This window comes from Dendrobates tinctorius, unplaced genomic scaffold, assembly GCF_039654945.1.
Source record: "Dendrobates tinctorius isolate UK_male_01 unplaced genomic scaffold, ASM3965494v1 ptg000046l, whole genome shotgun sequence".
Classification (NCBI taxonomy): Eukaryota; Metazoa; Chordata; class Amphibia; order Anura; family Dendrobatidae; genus Dendrobates; species Dendrobates tinctorius.
The window spans coordinates 15,101,730-15,120,410 of NW_027361714.1; the positions used below are offsets into that span (position 1 = coordinate 15,101,730).

General features: G+C 42.9%; 1 protein-coding gene across 8 annotated transcripts in view; it reads left to right on the forward strand.

The window, feature by feature from the left end:
* The window catches only part of REPS1 (RALBP1 associated Eps domain containing 1), a 176,321-nt gene that overhangs the window by 59,733 nt on the left and 97,907 nt on the right, over positions 1-18,681 (forward strand). For 7 of the 8 annotated variants that reach the window (XM_073575708.1, XM_073575711.1, XM_073575713.1 and 4 more), the window contains one exon: positions 11,103-11,227. In XM_073575708.1, coding sequence (XP_073431809.1) covers positions 11,103-11,227 — 125 coding nt within the window. The remainder of the gene's footprint in view (positions 1-11,102; positions 11,228-18,681) is intronic. The other variant, XM_073575712.1, reaches the window with a different exon arrangement.

Genomic DNA, 18,681 nt, shown 5'->3' on the forward strand with positions numbered 1-18,681 from the left:
TTGTTTAATACACCTTACACAGCTGAACGCTCCTCATACTGTAACATCTCTTGGCGTTCCAAGGTCAGGGACAGTGTTTGTGCGTGACTATAGGGATGTGGATGTGCCACAAACTGCTCCTCCACCCACCACGGGCAGTGCATCATTGACACCTGGAACATTGGCCTACATGTTCGATTATGCCTTGCGGATCCTAAAAAGGGACCCCCACATTGCCAAAATGAGGTATGACGACTACTGGCTGGCCAGCATCCTCGATCCACGCTACAAAGGCAAATTACACAACATCATGCCACAGGTGATAATATTGGCAAACAAACAAGCAACTCTGGTAAACCGTTTGAGGCTTTCCCAGCACACACAAGCTGTGCTGGTTCTCCCACGAGCCGTAGTGGGCACAATGGAAGAGGTGTTTGTGGTGCATACAGCAGAAGTGGCGTTGGAGACAGGGTTTTAATGACCATGTTGTGGAATGATTTCTCAAGTACTGCTCACACGACTGCTTATAATGCATCGATTAAAAGTGACAGGAGGCAGCAGTTGTCAACTATGGTTACAAACTATTTCTCCTCCCATATTGATGTTCTCCCTCACAGGTCATTCTCCTTTGACTATTGGGCCTCTAAACTGGACGCCTGGCCTGTATTGGCACAATATGCCTTACAGGAGCTCGCTTGCCCTGCTGCTAGTGTGTTATCTGAACGAGTCTTCAGTGCTGCTGGATCAATCCTGACAGAAAAAAGGACCCGTCTGTCGACCCAAAATGTTGATGATCTAACCTTCATTTAAAATGAACCATGCATGGGTTTCAAAGGATTTTGTCCCACCTTCCCCTGATGACACATAGGTTACCAGAAAAGTGCCTCGGTTTTTTCCTCCTCTTCCTCGGACTTGCCCAGTTACACCCTTTGAAGCAGCTGAATGTCCAGCCAACACATCTACATATGCCAATTTTTAAACCTCCCTAACTGGGCTGCCCACCCCTCCCCCAACGGCTGGAGTCAAGACCTGGCGCACCCGGGCAAGTGCTGTTGCTCTGAACAGGTGGATGGGCCCACTGATGGCCGACTGCAATGGCACAGGGCCCCTCATGGTACAATACAGTGTCTCAGACGGTGAGAGGGCCCACTCGCCGTCAGACACACCAGCGTACTATGAGGAGCCCTGTGCCAGTACCGTCGACCACGATTGTGCCCCCCCTGCTTGGTCATGGCCACAGCACTTGCAAATTGCAATACTTGCCTCTCCCTGCTCCACCGCTGTGTAGTCTGTGCAGTTAAATCCTTCACAGGGACGGCCACTAGAAATTTGGTGTATAGATTAATGATGGTTAAGATGTAGCTATGGCCTGTCCTGCTGGCCTCTACCTTCAGATGATCAATGGCTACCATTTGAAATGGACGTCAACTTACAAGCGGATGCAGTGGTGGTTTATGATCACCTTTCACAGTTGTGATTGTCAGACGTGTGACATTCCTGACACCATTTTTCAATGTCTCCTCTCATGCCAATCCAATAGAATCGCCTACGGCCTGTGTTTGGTCATTTTGAAGTGCAAAAGACATCATGATAGGCAGTGAGGACCATGGGTACATCTCTCCCTGTGATCACAATTTGATGGAGACGAGTAACGGTGATGTGATCCACGCTACTGCGATAAAGCAATCTTTTCTTCACAAAGAACCTTTTTCGCTTTCTACACAGACACAGTAATTGAGGGTCTGCATCGCCTCTGCAACATCTACCGGGAGGTTTTCCTGCGATGAGTAATTCAAAAATTTCTGCTAACACTCGACTTTGCGTCTATACTTGTATCCATAGAACAAGCAGGCAAAGGTATAGAACAGCATGCTGTATAGTACAAGCTGATAATAATATAGGATAATCAAAGGATCAGTCGTACATAATATAGCAAGAGGATGTGGAAACCACATAAATTACGACCAATGGATCCAATTGTCAAAAGTTAAAATTAGATACTTTATTGAGAAATAATACAAGACGGGTAGTGGGGAACATGTGTACAGGAATAACAAAAGTGCAGCAGTACAAGAGGACACGTGGACTAGCCCTGGCCGTATATATCATATAAGCACAAAACTCTAAGAGTAAAAGTTGATGTAATTACCAACTCCACAATGGCAAAATAGTGCCCAAGCAGCCTAAGATTAAACAGGGGAGATATATGAAACACTAAGTCCCCTGTTACTATGTTTACTTATGCTAATTAGCCAGGAAACAATTTCTTGTAGTGAATGTATGCTAGATTGCATCAAGACCATAATTGGTTCCACATACATAGACAGTAAAATCTACCAAAAGCTGCCAAGGGATGGCTACCCTTGTATATAGCCATAATCTGCTAGCCCACATGTGAGTGAGCAGTACTGAGGCAGAACATACCTTGGAGTGGAGAAACCTAGAATGGCCGGGCGGTCCACGCGTCACCCCGACGCGCATTTCGGAGGAAATCTCCTTCGTCAGGGGGCGTATCCATGTAGTTTCCAGTAGCGGAGATTCTGGACTGGCTTACTGAGATTGAAATATATACGAGGATTTAAAAGTACCACAACACTGTATACTGGTGTACGCTATGAATACCTTTCCCTTTTTCTACTTTTGTAATTCTGGTGTAATACATAGTGAGCCTGTTAGTGTCTGTGTCTGACTCCGGAAGTATAGACGGAAATTTAACCCTAGACTGGACACACCTGGTATGTGCTGATACAGTACCTTGTTTCAAAAATTTGTATTAAGGTATCATCTGTAGGATAACCAACTGTGGAGGGGGGGGGACCCTGTTCTTGCCGCAGACAAACATGAGACTGAGACAGAGTTTGTATTGAACAGGTCCGTATTTAGTGCCCATCCTTCTGTCGACAACAGCAATTCACCACAGCCGTTTCACATTTCTCTGTACACAGGCCCCGGTACCTTCACTTCCTTTGTAACTATAATCGTGGCGTCCTCTGTGGCTGGCCTAGGCCCAACCACCACAGCGCTGCACCAGTCTGAGCACACCGTCCGTATGATAGCCCCAGGCCGTCTTCGCCTCCGTGACCGCCTCAACTGTCAGTCCTCTCTGGAGCCTTTCCACTGTCTATTTCCTCAGCAGAACTTCCTCTTTACTGTGCTCCCTTCACTGACTGACTCTTCCAGAACCTTCCCTCAGCCTTTTATACTTCCAGTTTTGGTAACTCCGCCCACCATCACCTAACAGTTTCTCTGACCAATGGCAGTTATTCAGTCCCACTCTCTACACTCTCCACTGCCCTCCAATGGACAAGCTAAAACACTGCACCCTTTCTCTTTATCTTAGCGGTTTCACACCTACACTGCGCTACACCTCTGCTCCTCACTACAGGCTGGTTTGTCAGTCCACCTTCCCTACATCATCCATAGTGAGTGAGCATGTGTGGGTTACGCCTTCTATAAAATACGGTGAATCTGAGAAACAATTTTTTACACTATACTCGATACAGCTTGTATCTTGTTATACAGTACCTTTGTTCGACATTTAGCATTACATAGTAACATAGGCTGAAGGAAGACCTTATGTCCATCTAGTTCAGCCTATTTTTAGTGCAGCTGTTCTGCATTTTTGATCCTGGGGAAGGCAAAAAACCCACAGAGTAGAAGCCAATTTTCTCCATAGGGAAAAAAATTCCTTCCCCCCCCCCCCCCCCCTAAGCTGGGTCAACCAACTACCTATATTCTATTATTCGTAACCTTCTATACTATTACTCACAAGAAAAGCATCCATTCTTTTCTTAAATTCATTCAGTGAGTTGGCCATCACCACTTCCTCAGGAAGAGAATTCCAGAGCCTCACTGCTATTACCGTGAAGAACCCTCTTCTATGCTGGTGCAGAAATTGTCTTTCCTCCAAACGAAGAGAATGCCCCCTTGTTCTTGTCACAGTCCTTGGTACAAACCGTTCATTGGAGAGATCTCTGTATTGCCTTCTGATATACTTGTACATATATATTAGGTCTCCCCTAAGTCTTCTTTTTTCTTGAGTAAATAGACCTAATTTTGATAACCTTTCTGGGTATTGTAGTGAACCAACTCCATTTATCATTTTAGTAGCGCGCCTTTGAACCCTTTCAAGTTAAGTAATGTCTTTCTTGAGCACCGGCGTCAAAAATTGCACACAATACTCCAAGTGTGGTCTGACGAGTAATTTGTACAGAGGGAGAATTATGTTTTCATCTCGTGTCCCCAGACCTCTTCTGATGCATCCCATGACCCTATTTGCTTTGGTGGCAGCTGCCTGACACTGGGCACTTCAATTTTAGCTTCTTATTGACTAAAGCCCCAGTTACACATAGCGATATCGCTAGCAATATCGCTGTAACGTCACTGGTTTTGTGACGTAGCAGCGATATTGCTAGCGATATCGCTACATGTGATACTTACCTCCGACCGGCTCCCCCGCTGGTTATCGCTGATCGCGCGAGAAGGTCCTGGACCATTTCTCGTCGGGCGCTTCCTGTGGCGCCGACGAACGACGCGTGGACGCGGGCGGGAGAACGTCAGAATCACCGCGTCTGACAGGTAAATAGCGACCCCCGACCCCTGCTATGTCGCTGGTGAGATCTGCCTGTGTGGCAGCTCACTAGCGTCCACTTAGCGATGCACCAACGATCCATATCGTTGTTGGGATCGCTGGTGCATCGCTAAGTGTAACGGTACCCTAAGATGCCTAAGTCTTTTTCCATGTCTGATTTCCCCAGCAGTTTCCCATTTAGTAAGTAATTGTAGCATCTGTTTCTCCTTCCCATGTGCATAACCTTACACTTATCTGTGTTAAACCGCATTTGCCATTTTTCAGCCCAATTCTCCAATTTACTCAAATCTGTCTGTAGTTGCAAACTGTCCTCCTTTGTGTTAACTACCTTACATAGTTTTGTATCATCTGCAAATACTGATATTTTACTGAGTAAGCCATCCACTAGATCATTAATAAATATATTAAATAGTAGGGGGCCCAATACAGAACCCTGTGGTACCCCACTAGTAACTCTAGCCCAATCTGAGTATGCACCATTAATAACCACTCTTTGTTTTCTATCACTAAGCCAGCTACCTACCCATCTACACACATTTTTCCCTAGCCCAAGCTTTCTCATCTTACTTAACAATCTTTTATGTGGGACAGTGTCAAATGCTTTAGAGAAGTCGAGATAAATGACATCCAATGATTCTCCTTGGTTCATTTGAGAGCTTACATCCTCATAGAAGCTGATCAGGTTTATTTTGACAGGAGCGATCCTTCATAAATCCATGTTGATATGAAGTTAAACATTTATTAACATTGAGGTATTCCATAATGGTATCCCTTAGAAACCCTTCAAAAATTTTACCCACAACAGATGTTAAGCTTACCGGCCTATAGTTTCCAGGTTCCCTTTTACACCCCTTTTTGAATATTGGTACCACATTTGCTTGCCGCCAATCAAAAGGAACAGACCCTGTTTCTATAGAGTCTTTAAACATAAGGAATAGAGGCCTGTCTATCACATTATTTAACTCCCTTAATACCCGATGGTGAATGGCATCAGGGCCTGGTGATTTGTCAGTTTTAGTCTTACTACGGTCAAATCCATACTGTGTAAGCGTCTGAGAGTGACTACGGGACTATTTATACGGAGATTTCAATTGTGCCCTAAAAAATATATACTTGCTATCTTGTTATCCAGAACCTTTTTTACAACATTTTTTAAAATGGTCAAAACCAAACTGAGTGAGCGTCTGAGGGTGACTACGGAAATATATACCAATATTTTCATTTTGGCCAACGCTGTATACAGCAGAACGCTTCTGATATAGTAACCTTTTTAGCTATTTAGATTCTGGTGTAATCCATAATGAGCCTGTAAACAGCTGTCTGTTACTCCGGCAATATATTTGGAACTTTAAGATTACCCCAACACTGTATACAGCTGTACGCTTGTGTTACATAACCCATTTACAGCTTTTCATATTCTTGTGTAATCCATACTGGGCCTGAGAGCGTGTTTGTCTGCCTCCTGAAATGTATACGGAGAATCAGCATGTTTACACTATACTATATACAGTGCCTACAAGTAGTATTCAACCCCCTGCAGATTTAGCAGGTTTACACATTCGGAATGAACTTGGCATTGTGACATTTGGACTGTAGATCAGCCTGGAAGTGTGAAATGCACTGCAGCAAAAAAGAATGTTATTTCTTTGTTTAATTTTTTTTAAAATTGTGAAAAGTTTATTCAGAGGGTCATTTATTATTCAACCCCTCAAACCACCAGAATTCTGTTTGGTTCCCCTAAAGTATTAAGAAGTATTTCAGGCACAAAGAACAATGAGCTTCACATGTTTGGATTAATTATCTCTTTTTCCAGCCTTTTCTGACTATTTAAGACCCTCCCCAAACTTGTGAACAGCACTCATACATGGTCAACATGGGAAAGACAAAGGAGCATTCCAAGGCCATCAGAGACAAGATCGTGGAGGGTCACAAGGCTGGCAAGGGGTACAAAACCCTTTCCAAGGAGTTGGGCCTACCTGTCTCCACTGTTGGGAGCATCATCCGGAAGTGGAAGGCTTATGGAACTACTGTTAGCCTTCCACGGCCTGGACAGCCTTTGAAAGTTTCCTCCCGTGCCGAGGCCAGGCTTGTCCGAAGAGTCAAGGCTAACCCAAGGACAACAAGGAAGGAGCTCCGGGAAGATCTCATGGCAGTGGGGACATTGGTTTCAGTCAATACCATAAGTAACGTACTCCACCGCAATAGTCTCCGTTCCAGACGAGCCCGTAAGGTACCTTTACTTTCAAAGCGTCATGTCGAGGCTCATCTACAGTTTGCTCATGATCACTTGGAGGACTCTGAGACAGACTGGTTCAAGGTTCTCTGGTCTGATGAGACCAAGATCGAGATCTTTGGTGCCAACCACACACGTGACGTTTGAAGACTGGATGGCACTGCATACGACCCCAAGAATACCATCCCTACAGTCAAGCATGGTGGTGGCAGCATCATGCTGTGTGGCTGTTTCTCAGCCAAGGGGCCTGGACATCTGGTCCGCATCCATGGGAAGATGGATAGCACGGCCTACCTGGAGATTTTGGCCAAGAACCTCCGCTCCTCCATCAAGGATCTTAAGATGGGTCGTCATTTCATCTTCCAACAAGACAACGACCCAAAGCACACAGCCAAGAAAACCAAGGCCTGGTTCAAGAGGCAAAAAATCAAGGTGTTGGAGTGGCCTAGTCAGTCTCCTGACCTTAACCCAATTGAAAACTTGTGGAAGGAGCTCAAGATTAAAGTCCACATGAGACACCCAAAGAACCTAGATAACTTGGAGAAGATCTGCATGGAGGAGTGGGCCAAGATAACTCCAGAGACCTGTGCCGGCCTGATCAGGTCTTATAAAAGACGATTATTAGCTGTAATTGCAAACAAGGGTTATTCCACAAAATATTAAACCTAGGGGTTGAATAATAATTGACCCACACTTGTATGTTTAAAATTTATTAAAATTTAACTGAGCAACATAACTTTTTGGTTTGTAAGATTTATGCATCTGTTAATTAATCCTGCTCTTGTGTGAAGTTTGAAGGCTCTAACTTATTTGCATCTTACCAAACCTGCTAAATCTGCAGGGGGTTGAATACTACTTGTAGGCACTGTATACCTTGTATCTGGTGATACTGTACCTTTTTTCAACTTATTTTATTGGGTAATTCATACTGAGCCTGTGAGCGTCTGTGTATGCCTCATGAAATTATACGGAGATTTACTGTTATCCATAGACTGTATAGAGCTGTACGCTTCTGATACAGTACCATATATCTGCTGGTATTTTGGGTCCATTTTCAAAAACACGAGGAAGTATGGTGGAAGATGACACGGACGTGGGGGGCCACCTGGCACAGATGGTGGTGGTGCATCTGCTGGTAGTGCCAAAAACACAATAGCAGCTAAGGCAGGAGGTGTTGAGCCAGCGTCATGGTGTAGCTCTGGAAGGCCTGTAAGGCTCCCTTTTCTGGGAGTAGGTAGACTGCTTTTAAAGCCGGAGTATCAGGAACTGTTTGTGGCTTACATTGCTGAAACAGCCTCCAGCTCTATCGCCTCCTCTTCTGAAGTTGTAAAAAATGCAAGCACTGAGTCGTAACTGCAGGCTTCTGGTCAGGAGCAACCCCTTTCCTTGTATCCTTCACCCACACCAAAAGTGAAGGATGTGAAAGCGCACACCTCAGATTACTCCATGGAGTTCTTTTCACATACCATGCCTGGGTTAATTAAAAATAGGGCCCATCATGTACTGGAGCAATGTAAATGGGGCAGGTCAGACACTGGAGCAGCATCTAAGGGGCACATTATACACTGGAGCATTACAAATGGGGCCCATTGTATATGGAGCATTGTGGAGCTCATCTACTGTATGGAACATTATATGTGACTAATTATTTGGTATGGAGAAATATATGGGGCTCATTATTCTGTATGGCGCACAATGTGGTGGCCATAACACTGTGTGGAGTAATATACTGTCCTGTTTTTGAGCTATTGTACAATTTAAAATAGATCAGACATATCATGTAAGCAGTTAAGTATGTGTCATTGTACTATACCTATATTTCTGTGGCGTATCGGAGCATCATGAGTTGTGGTATGTGTTAAAGGGGCTCACTGACACTCTTTGGCCCAGGGCACATGAAAACCTGGAGCCAGCCCAACCCCCCCACAACTTTAGCCAAATAGCCCCCAGTTTTCAATGCGTAACTATTATTAGGAAGTAAATTAAGGTTGACAAGCTTCAGTTATAAGAATTGATGTTTTTGGCATTGAAATGGGAACTGTAGGTGTGTTTAATGTCCTCCACTCCCTGCTGACTTTGCTTCCCCATTGACTTGCATTGGGTTTCGTGTTTCAGTCGGCCTCCGACTTTTCCCTATAGTCGGCCGATTTCGTTCGACCCGACTTGCGAAAGTCGGGTTTCATGAAAACCGACTCGACCCGAAAAAAGGCAAAGTCGCTCATCTCTAGTTAAGAGGCATCAAAAGAATTGCCTTCTCACACTAGTTCTCATGATTTTAGAATTTTTGGATTAATTTAGATTTATCAATTAATTGACAGAAAGATAAACTTTCATCACAACCAGGGTTGTGCAGTCGGTAAGGCAAGCCTCCTGACTCCGACTGATGACTCCACACCACTTCCTCACTACTGAGCATGTACAGTGGGGCAAAAAAGTATTTAGTCAGTCAGCAATAGTGCAAGTTCCACCACTTAAAAAGATGAGAGGCGTCTGTAATTTACATCATAGGTAGACCTCAACTATGGGAGACAAACTGAGAAAAAAAAATCCAGAAAGTCACATTGTCTGTTTTTTTTTTTTTCCTTTTATTTGCATATTATGGTGGAAAATAAGTATTTGGTCAGAAACAAAATTTCATCTCAATACTTTGTGATATATCCTTTGTTGGCAATGACAGAGGTCAAACGTTTTCTGTAAGTCTTCACAAGGTTGCCACACACTGTTGTTGGTATGTTGGCCCATTCCTCCATGCAGATCTCCTCTAGAGCAGTGATGTTTTTGACTTTTCGCTTGGCAACACGGACTTTCAACTCCCTCCAAAGGTTTTCTATAGGGTTGAGATCTGGAGACTGGCTAGGCCACTCCAGGACCTTGAAATGCTTCTTACGAAGCCACTCCTTCGTTGCCCTGGCGGTGTGCTTTGGATCATTGTCATGTTGAAAGACCCAGCCACGTTTCATCATCAATGCCCTTGCTGATGGAAGGAGGTTTGCACTCAAAATCTCACGATACATGGCCCCATTCATTCTTTCATGTACCCGGATCAGTCGTCCTGGCCCCTTTGCAGAGAAACAGCCCCAAAGCATGATGTTTCCACCACCATGCTTTACAGTAGGTATGGTGTTTGATGGATGCAACTCAGTATTCTTTTTCCTCCAAACACGACAAGTTGTGTTTCTACCAAACAGTTCCAGTTTGGTTTCATCAGACCATAGGACATTCTCCCAAAACTCCTCTGGATCATCCAAATGCTGTCTAGCAAACTTCAGACGGGCCCGGACATGTACAGGCTTAAGCAGTGGGACACGTCTGGCACTGCAGGATCTGAGTCCATGGTGGCGTAGTGTTACTTATGGTAGGCCTTGGTACATTGGTCCCAGCTCACTGCAGTTCATTCACTAGGTCCCCCCGCGTGGTTCTGGGATTTTTGCTCACCGTTCTTGTGAGCATTCTGACCCCACGGGGTGGGATTTTGCGTGGAGCACCAGATCGAGGGAGATTATCAGTGGTCTTGTATGTCTTCCATTTTCTAATTATTGCTCACACAGTTGATTTCTTCACTCCAAGCTGGTTGGCTATTGCAGATTCAGTCTTCCCAGCCTGGTGCAGGGCTACAATTTTGTTTCTGGTGTCCTTTGACAGCTCTTTGGTCTTCACCATAGTGGAGTTTGGAGTCAGACTGTTTGAGGGTGTGCACAGGTGTCTTTTTATACTGATAACAAGTTTAAACAGGTGCCATTACTACAGGTAATGAGTGGAGGAAAGAGGAGACTCTTAAAGAAGTTGTTACAGGTCTGTGAGAGCCAGAAATCTTGATTGCTTGTTTCTGACCAAATACTTATTTTCCACCATAATATGCAAATAAAAGGAAAAAAAAACAGACAATGTGATTTTCTGGATTTTTTTTTTTCTCAGTTTGTCTCCCATAGTTGAGGTCTACCTATGATGTAAACTACAGACGCCTCTCATCTTTTTAAGTGGTGGAACTTGCACTATTGCTGACTGACTAAATACTTTTTTGCCCCACTGTACATAAAGTGCAGCACACATTCATCTCAAATAAAAGCTGAGATCCTTAGATCAGGAACAGAACAGACATTTTATCTTTCTGAAATTCTTATAAAACCATTTACAGAACATCCTGCACTGAACTACTGAACCCAATTTATTATATATTTTAGGAATCTGTCCATTTTATACAAAACTCTATTGTTCTAGGTTGTGTATTCTGAATTTGTTTCTGAATTATTTACACTAAATCTTTGTTGCATATACTTAATTTGTTGAACTTCTGCCTAGGTGGTTCATCGGGTGACGGATCATGGCCAGCACACTCGCCACTTCCACATCAGGAAAATTGGGTCAGTTTTGCAGATACTCCACCAAGCAGTGCTCTTTTAGCCATGCATCCCGCCTCTGTCCAGGTGTGACATTTTATTAGTTGCATATTCATTTGCTTTGTTTTAATTTGCAGCACTAGAATGGCTTTATTTTCCATCGCTTTCTGTTTCACTTTTGCCTTTTGTTTTCTATTTGTAAAAGGCATAGTACAGTAGTGTATTGCCTTAACCCCTTCACCCCCAAGGGTGGTTTGCACGTTCATGACTGGGCCAATTTTTACAATTCTGACCACTGTACCTTTATGAGGTCATAACTCTGGAACGCTTCCATGGATCCCGGTGATTCTGACATTGTTTTCTCGTGACATATTGTACTTCATGTTAGTGGTAAAATTTCATTCAAATAACTTGCGTTTATTTGTGAAAAAAACGGAAATTTGGCAAAAATTTTGAAAATTTCGCAATTTTCCAACTTTGAATTTTTATGCCCTTAAATCACAGAGATACGGCACACAAAAAACTTGATAAGTAACATTTCCCACATGTTTACTTTACATCAGCACAATTTTGGAACCAAAATTTTTTTTTGTTAGGAAGTTATAAGGGTTAAAAGTTGACCAGCGATTTCTCATTTTTACAACACCATTTTATTTTTAGGACCACATCACATTTGAAGCCACTTTGAGGGGTCTATATGATAGAAAATACCCAAAAGTGACACCATTCTAAAAACTGAACCCCTTAAGGTGCTCAAAACCACATTCAAGAAGTTTATTAACCCATTAGGTGCGTCACAGGAATTTTTTTGAATATTTAAAAAGAAATGAACATCTAACTTTTTTTCACAAAAAAAATACTTCAGGTTCATTTTTTTTTATTTTACCAAGGGTAACAGGAGAAATTGGACTGCAAAAGTTATTGTGCAATTTGTCCTGAGTATGCTGATACCTGATTTGTGGGGGGAACGACTGTTTCGGCGCATGGCAGAGCTCAGAATGGAAGGAGCGCCGTTTGACTTTTTCAATGCAAAATTGGCTGGAATTCAGATCGGACGCCATGTCACTTTTGGAGAGTCCCTGATGTACCTAAACAGTGGAAACCCCCTACAAGTGACCCCATTTTGGAAACTAGACCCCCCCAAGGAACTTATCTAGATATGTGGTGAGAACTTTGAACCCACAAGGGCTTTACAGAAGTTTATAACGTACAGCAGTACAATTAAAAAATCATATTTTTTCCACAAAAATGATTTTTTCACCCCAATTTTTATTTTCCCAAGGGTAACAGGACCCTAAAAGTTATTGTGCAATTTGTCCTGAGTATGCTGATACCCCACATGTGGGGGTAAACCACTATTTGGGCGCATGGCAGAGCTCGGAAGGGAAGCGGCGCCATTTGACGTTTTTGGCTGGAATTGAGAATTTGGCGAATTTTTTTTTTTTTTTTTACTTTATTACATAGTCCCAGGTGGGACATCACTGTCCTGTGACAGATCGCTGATCTGTCACATCACAGATCACTGTGACAGATCAGCGATCTGTCACAGGCAGTGCCGAAGGCTTCCTCATGCCTGCGCTTTGCAGGCACTGAGGAAGCCAGCTTCCTGCAGGCCCCCGAAGGCCCCCGTCGCCATCTTGGATTCGGGGGCCTGGATGAAAGGAGCCCCCCGCAGCAGCGCTGCACATTGCGCTGCCGTGGGGGGCTCAGGGAAGCACGGAGGGAGCCCCCTCCCTGCCGATGCTTCCCTTTAACTCCCGGTACACCGCGATCATGTTTGATCGCGGTGTGCAAGGGGTTAACGTGTCGGGGGCGGTCCGTGACCGCCCCTGACACATTGTGCCGGGTGTCAGCTGTGATAATCAGCTGACACCCAGCCGCGATCAGCGGCGCTCACCACGTGGGCGCCGCTGATCGCGGTAGACGTACTATCCCGTACACGGTCATACGGGCCCAGGTACCGTGGACGGGATAGTACGTCGGATGTCAGGAAGGGGTTAAAGTAAGCTTTCCCGACTGCAACAATGTCAAACTTTTTTAATTGTAACCTTTTTCATCTACGGTAGATTATAGGGTATCTGTCAGTAAGATCAACCTCACCACCAACTACTGCTTCCTCCCAAAAGTGCTTATATGGAAACACCGGAAATCTGACAGTGAGCTATCAATTGGTGTTCCGAAGAGAAGGCGGTACTTTGTCCTATAAACCCCCCACCTTATTTATTTGACAATCCTTAAAAACATAGATGCAGGAGGTTGCAGGTAGAAAAAAATTGACTTTTTTACCTGCAGTTTACTGCATCCATGTTTTTAAGGATTGTCAAATAAATAAGGGTTTTTATTGGACAGTGAATGCCGCTCTCTCTTCGGAACTCTATGCAAGTTTCACATGTAGCAAAGCATCCGAAGTCCCCGAGAAGTCACAAGTTGTGTGCCGATTTTCTCTCATCTCATGTAAGGTACGACTGGTTCCAGTTGTTTCCATTTTGTTTGCATATTGCAAGCTGTCAATCAAGGTAAAGAGGCAGGTGCTGAGCAGGGAAACAAACTAGGAAGTAAGAGACTCAGATAGTGCTCTGTCAGGCTTAAAGCACTTAATGCCTCATTTGCATCTGGATTAAAACTCTAATTTTCCTGTACCCAATATGGTAAAACCAATATTGTCGTTCAAAAGTAAAACTCGTCCCGACAAAAAATAAGCTCTCACATGGCCATATTGACAGAAAAATAAAAAAGTTGTAGGTTTGGGGAGCAAAAAACAAACTCGACAACGAAAATGGACTACGGCGTGAATGGGTTAAAAGTAATCCAAAAAATATGAAACGGTCAACCGCACCAGGGTCTTTAAAAAGTGTGGATATATTTCCACCATAGTATGACATTCTGGCTCAGCAATAAGCCTTTCTGAAGTCCTGTATTCATTATGTAAGCTAGGGGGCAGGTCAGTGAGGGATCAGTGACCTGTCATCAGGCTGCATTATGTATACCTATGTAGAGCGCCACATGAGAGAGAAACACGCACGCACGCGTGCACGCAACACACCCGGGGCACGAGCATATCATTAACTCTAAACTGAAAATAAAGATTAAGAAACAGCCACAAGGCGGATTTAGTCAACCAAGGTATCATTGTAATCAGTATGATGGCGCTGACCTGACAACTGTGTGTAGGTTACTGTGCACAAGCCAGACTAGTGTCACTTTATAAAAAACAAATCTGAACTGAGAAAAGTAAGTTAATGTGTATGCACAATGTAAGTGCATATTAACACATGACCATTAACCAGAGAAAACAAAGCAAAAAACACAAATATCCTGAACTAAAAGTAAAAAATATACTGCAAATAATGCATAAAGGTAATAATAATAATAAGGGTATTTAGTAAACATAATTTTGATCAAAATAATGTACAAGCCATCCCGCCACGTCACGGCAACCCTTGTGGGACAGTCCCTACTCTAGTATTTAAAACCTTTTCACTTGCCAAGTGGCGTGAATGTGAATAAGGGTCGAGCGGCTGAACCACTTGTAACAGCTTAGGCCAGACTGGATGGCTTTCCCAGCTCAGAAAGAGGGCGGTCACACCCATATATGCACTGAATGCACAATGAAATGAGTAAAAAACAAATCTGAACTGAGAAAAGTAAGTTAATGTGTATGCACAATGTAAGTGCATATTAACACATGACCATTAACCAGAGAAAACAAAGCAAAAAACACAAATATCCTGAACTAAAAGTAAAAAATATACTGCAAATAATGCATAAAGGTAATAATAATAATAAGGGTATTTAGTAAACATATGTTTACTAAATACCCTTATTATTATTATTACCTTTATGCATTATTTGCAGTATATTTTTTACTTTTAGTTCAGGATATTTGTGTTTTTTGCTTTGTTTTCTAGTGTCACTTTATATAGTTATAACTCTGGAACACTTCAACATATCCCACTGATTCTGAGACTGTTTTTTTTGTGACGTATTGTACTTCATGTTAGTGGTAAAATTTCTTCAATATGACTTGAGTCTATTTATGAAAAAAAACAGAAGTTTGGCAAATTTTGAAAATTTTGCGATTTTCAAACATTTCTGGTTCTTTTTGTACCATTAAATCAGTTACCCCCCCCCCCCCTTAGCTTATACACGAGTCATTGTCCAGAAAGCCGGTGGGAGAGGGAGCTTCCAGAAGACATCTATGCTTGCCCTCCATCACTGCATCTCCGTCCCTGCATCTCTGTCCCAGCGCTGGCAGCTTCTTGGTGTGTTCAGCGGTCACATGGTACCGCTCATCACGGTAATGAATATGCATGTGTCTCCACTCCCATAGGCGTTGAGCTCATATTCATTACTGAGCGGTACCACGTGACCGCTGAGCACAGGAACAAGGAAGAGCTGCACGGGACAAAGATGCATTGCACGAACGCGCAAGGAGTGGGGGGTGGGGTTGTGAGCCATGCAGGGGGGAGGGTTGTGAGCCATGCATACAACAGAGGAAGCCACACATAGCAGGACAGAGATGAGGGGACAATGCATACCCGGCTTATACTCGAGTCAATAAGCTTACCCAGTTTTCCGTGGCACAATTTGGTGCCTCCGCTTATACTCGAGGTGGCTTATACTCAATTATGTACAGTATGTCACAGAAAATAGTTCATGAATTTCCAACATGTCTACTTTACATTCTAAAAACTGCACCCCCTCAAGGTGTTCAAGAAGTTTTTTACCGTTTAGTTGCTTCACTGGAGCTGAAGAAGTGTGGAAGGAAAAATTGAACATTTAATTTTTTTCACACAAAATTTACTTTAGATTCAACCTTTATTTTCACAAAGGTAACAAGAGAAAATGGACCATGCAATATGTTGTGCAATTTCTCCTGAGTAAACAGATACCCCACATGTGGGGGAAATCCAGTGTTTGGGCGCATGGCAGAGCTCAGAAGGGAAAAAAAGCACCTTTTGACTTTTTGAACAGAAAATTGACTGCAATCGAGAGCAGATGCAATGTCGTGTTTGGAGACCACCTGATGTGCCTAACAGTGGAACTCCCCCCACAAGTAACCCCATTTTGGAAACCACACCCCTCAAGAATGTATCCATGGGTATAGTGAGCATTTCAAACCCATAGGTACGACACAGAATTTAATAACATTAGGTCGCCATGTTGAATACGCCGTCATTAGTGTTGAGTGCAAGTGCTCGCTACTTCAGTTTGCATCAGATGCTTGGATGTGCACAAAATATTGCGGGTGCTCAAGTTACATGCTAAAGTCCCTACTCTGCATGTTTTCCGTCTGTTAGACACCCAAAAAAAAACATGCGAGGATCCGTGATGCTCCGTGCTCACCCATTCACCCGATGCAAACTCGAGAAGCTAGCACGTGCACCCAACACTAGACATCTCGTCATCGTGTGTTTGTTTTTTTGTTTTTTGTTTTTAATAAACTTTTGGAAAAAAAAACAAACCTGACCCTAACCCCCAACAGCAAAGAGAGGAAAAAAATTAAAATTTTTTTTTTCTTTCTTATTTAACTAAGTAGGTGACAAACAGGGATTTGATGTACTATATTTTTTTTTTTTTTTTTGATCAGTGATTAAAAGGAACGAATAAGAAAATAAAAGCCAAACAAAAATGTGGGATTGCACTTTTTTGCAATTTCACCACACTTGGAATTTTTTTCCTGTTTTCTAGTACACTGCATGGTAAAATCAATGGTGTCATTCAAAAGTACAACTCGTCCGGCAAAAAACAAGCCCTCACACGGCCATATTAACGGAAAAATAAAAAAGTTATGGCTCTGAGAAGGGGAGCAAAAAACAAAACCGCAAAACTGAAAATACCTCTGGTCATGGAGGGAATCTGTCAATGGGATTAACCCTCCTAATCCATCTATATGGGCATTCAGGTCATAAAATAGAGTAAAATTATACCTTAATATCTGCCATCCGATGTCTTATTCTTGAGAAATTCATGTTTTCCTTTTTATGTAATTGAGCTGTTAAGATCAATGGACAGGACATACAGATGCTTCTTACAAAATTAGAATATCATCATAAAGTTAATTTATATCAGTTCTTTAGCACAAAAAGTGAAACTTTTATTAGAGTCATTACAAACAGAGTGACCTATTTCAAGTGTTTATTTCTGTAAGGCTGCGTTCACTCGTTGTGGTTTTTTCGCGCTGGTTTTTAACGCAAAAAAGCAGCATCCAATGCAATCCTATGAGGTTCTTCAATGCTGTGCTAATGCTGCGGATTTTTCTGCGGCGGAATCGCATCGCGGAAAAATACGCAGAATGCTCATTTTGCGGAATCGCTGGAAAAGCCGCACACATAAGAATGCATTGTTCTGGTTACTTTCCGCATATGGCTGTGCCTGCTTCTTCCACGGTCTCCCTTCCTTCAGCGGTCACGTGGTACTGCTCATTAAATTCATGAATATGTGCATATTCATGGCTTTAATGAGCTCTGTACCACGTGACCGCTGAAGGAAGGGAGACTGGGAGAAGCGGGGGGGGCTGCAGAGACCGCGCCAGGAGGGGGTCAGTATATGCAGTATTCACCTGTCCCCATTCCAATGCTGATTGCCGCTGTCTGCCGTGTCCTCTGTCAGTGACGTTCAGGCAGCAGGGGGCGCGATGATGTAATTAGTGCGCGCCACGCCCTCTGCCTGAACAGTCACTGATAGAGGAACCAGCAGACAGCGGCAAGCAGCGTTGGACCAGGGACAGGTGAATATCTCAGGTACCGGGGCCCTGAGCCAACGGTGGAGAGGTGAGTGTCATTTTTTTATTTTTTTGCTGCAGCATATGGGGGCATAATCTCTGGAGCATCTTATGGGGCTATCACCTTTATGGAGCAGCATATGGGGCAAATATATCTATGGGGCCATTATTAACCTTTGTGCAGCATTATATGGGGTGTATTTTGTATGGAGCATCTTATGGGGCCATCATGAACTGTATGGAGCATTATATGGCGCTCCTGATACAATATGGATATTCAAAAGCATTTAACCTCCTGATGTCTCAATTAATTTTACTTTTATTGGTATCTATTTTTATTTTTTAAATTTACCAATAGCTGCTGCATTTTCCACCCTAGGCTTATACGCAAGTCAATAATTTTTCCCAGTTTTTTGTGGCAAAATTATGGGGGTCGACTTATACACGAGTATATACGGTATTATAAAGTTTTCATCTGAAATATTTCTGAAATAAAAATTAAAATGACGGCTACTCTTTAACCTTATGTTAGAACATTGTCTGTAGATAAAGATTTTATTTTACTGAAATCACCACTTAGATTTTTCTATTCACATGCTTTCAGGCTATCCCGGTTGACCCTACTTCTGATTTGTTTTCCTCCTCACTCCATTACATGTGAAAGCATGCATGACTAATCCATTTAATGTAACTGTGTGCTTTTTTTCTAAAACTTTTTATTTTTTATTTTTAGAAATGTTTTTTTTTTCAATCTGCTCGCATGCAAGTGGCTTTTTTTTTTTTTTTTTTAAGGATCTATTTTCATAGAATTTTACTT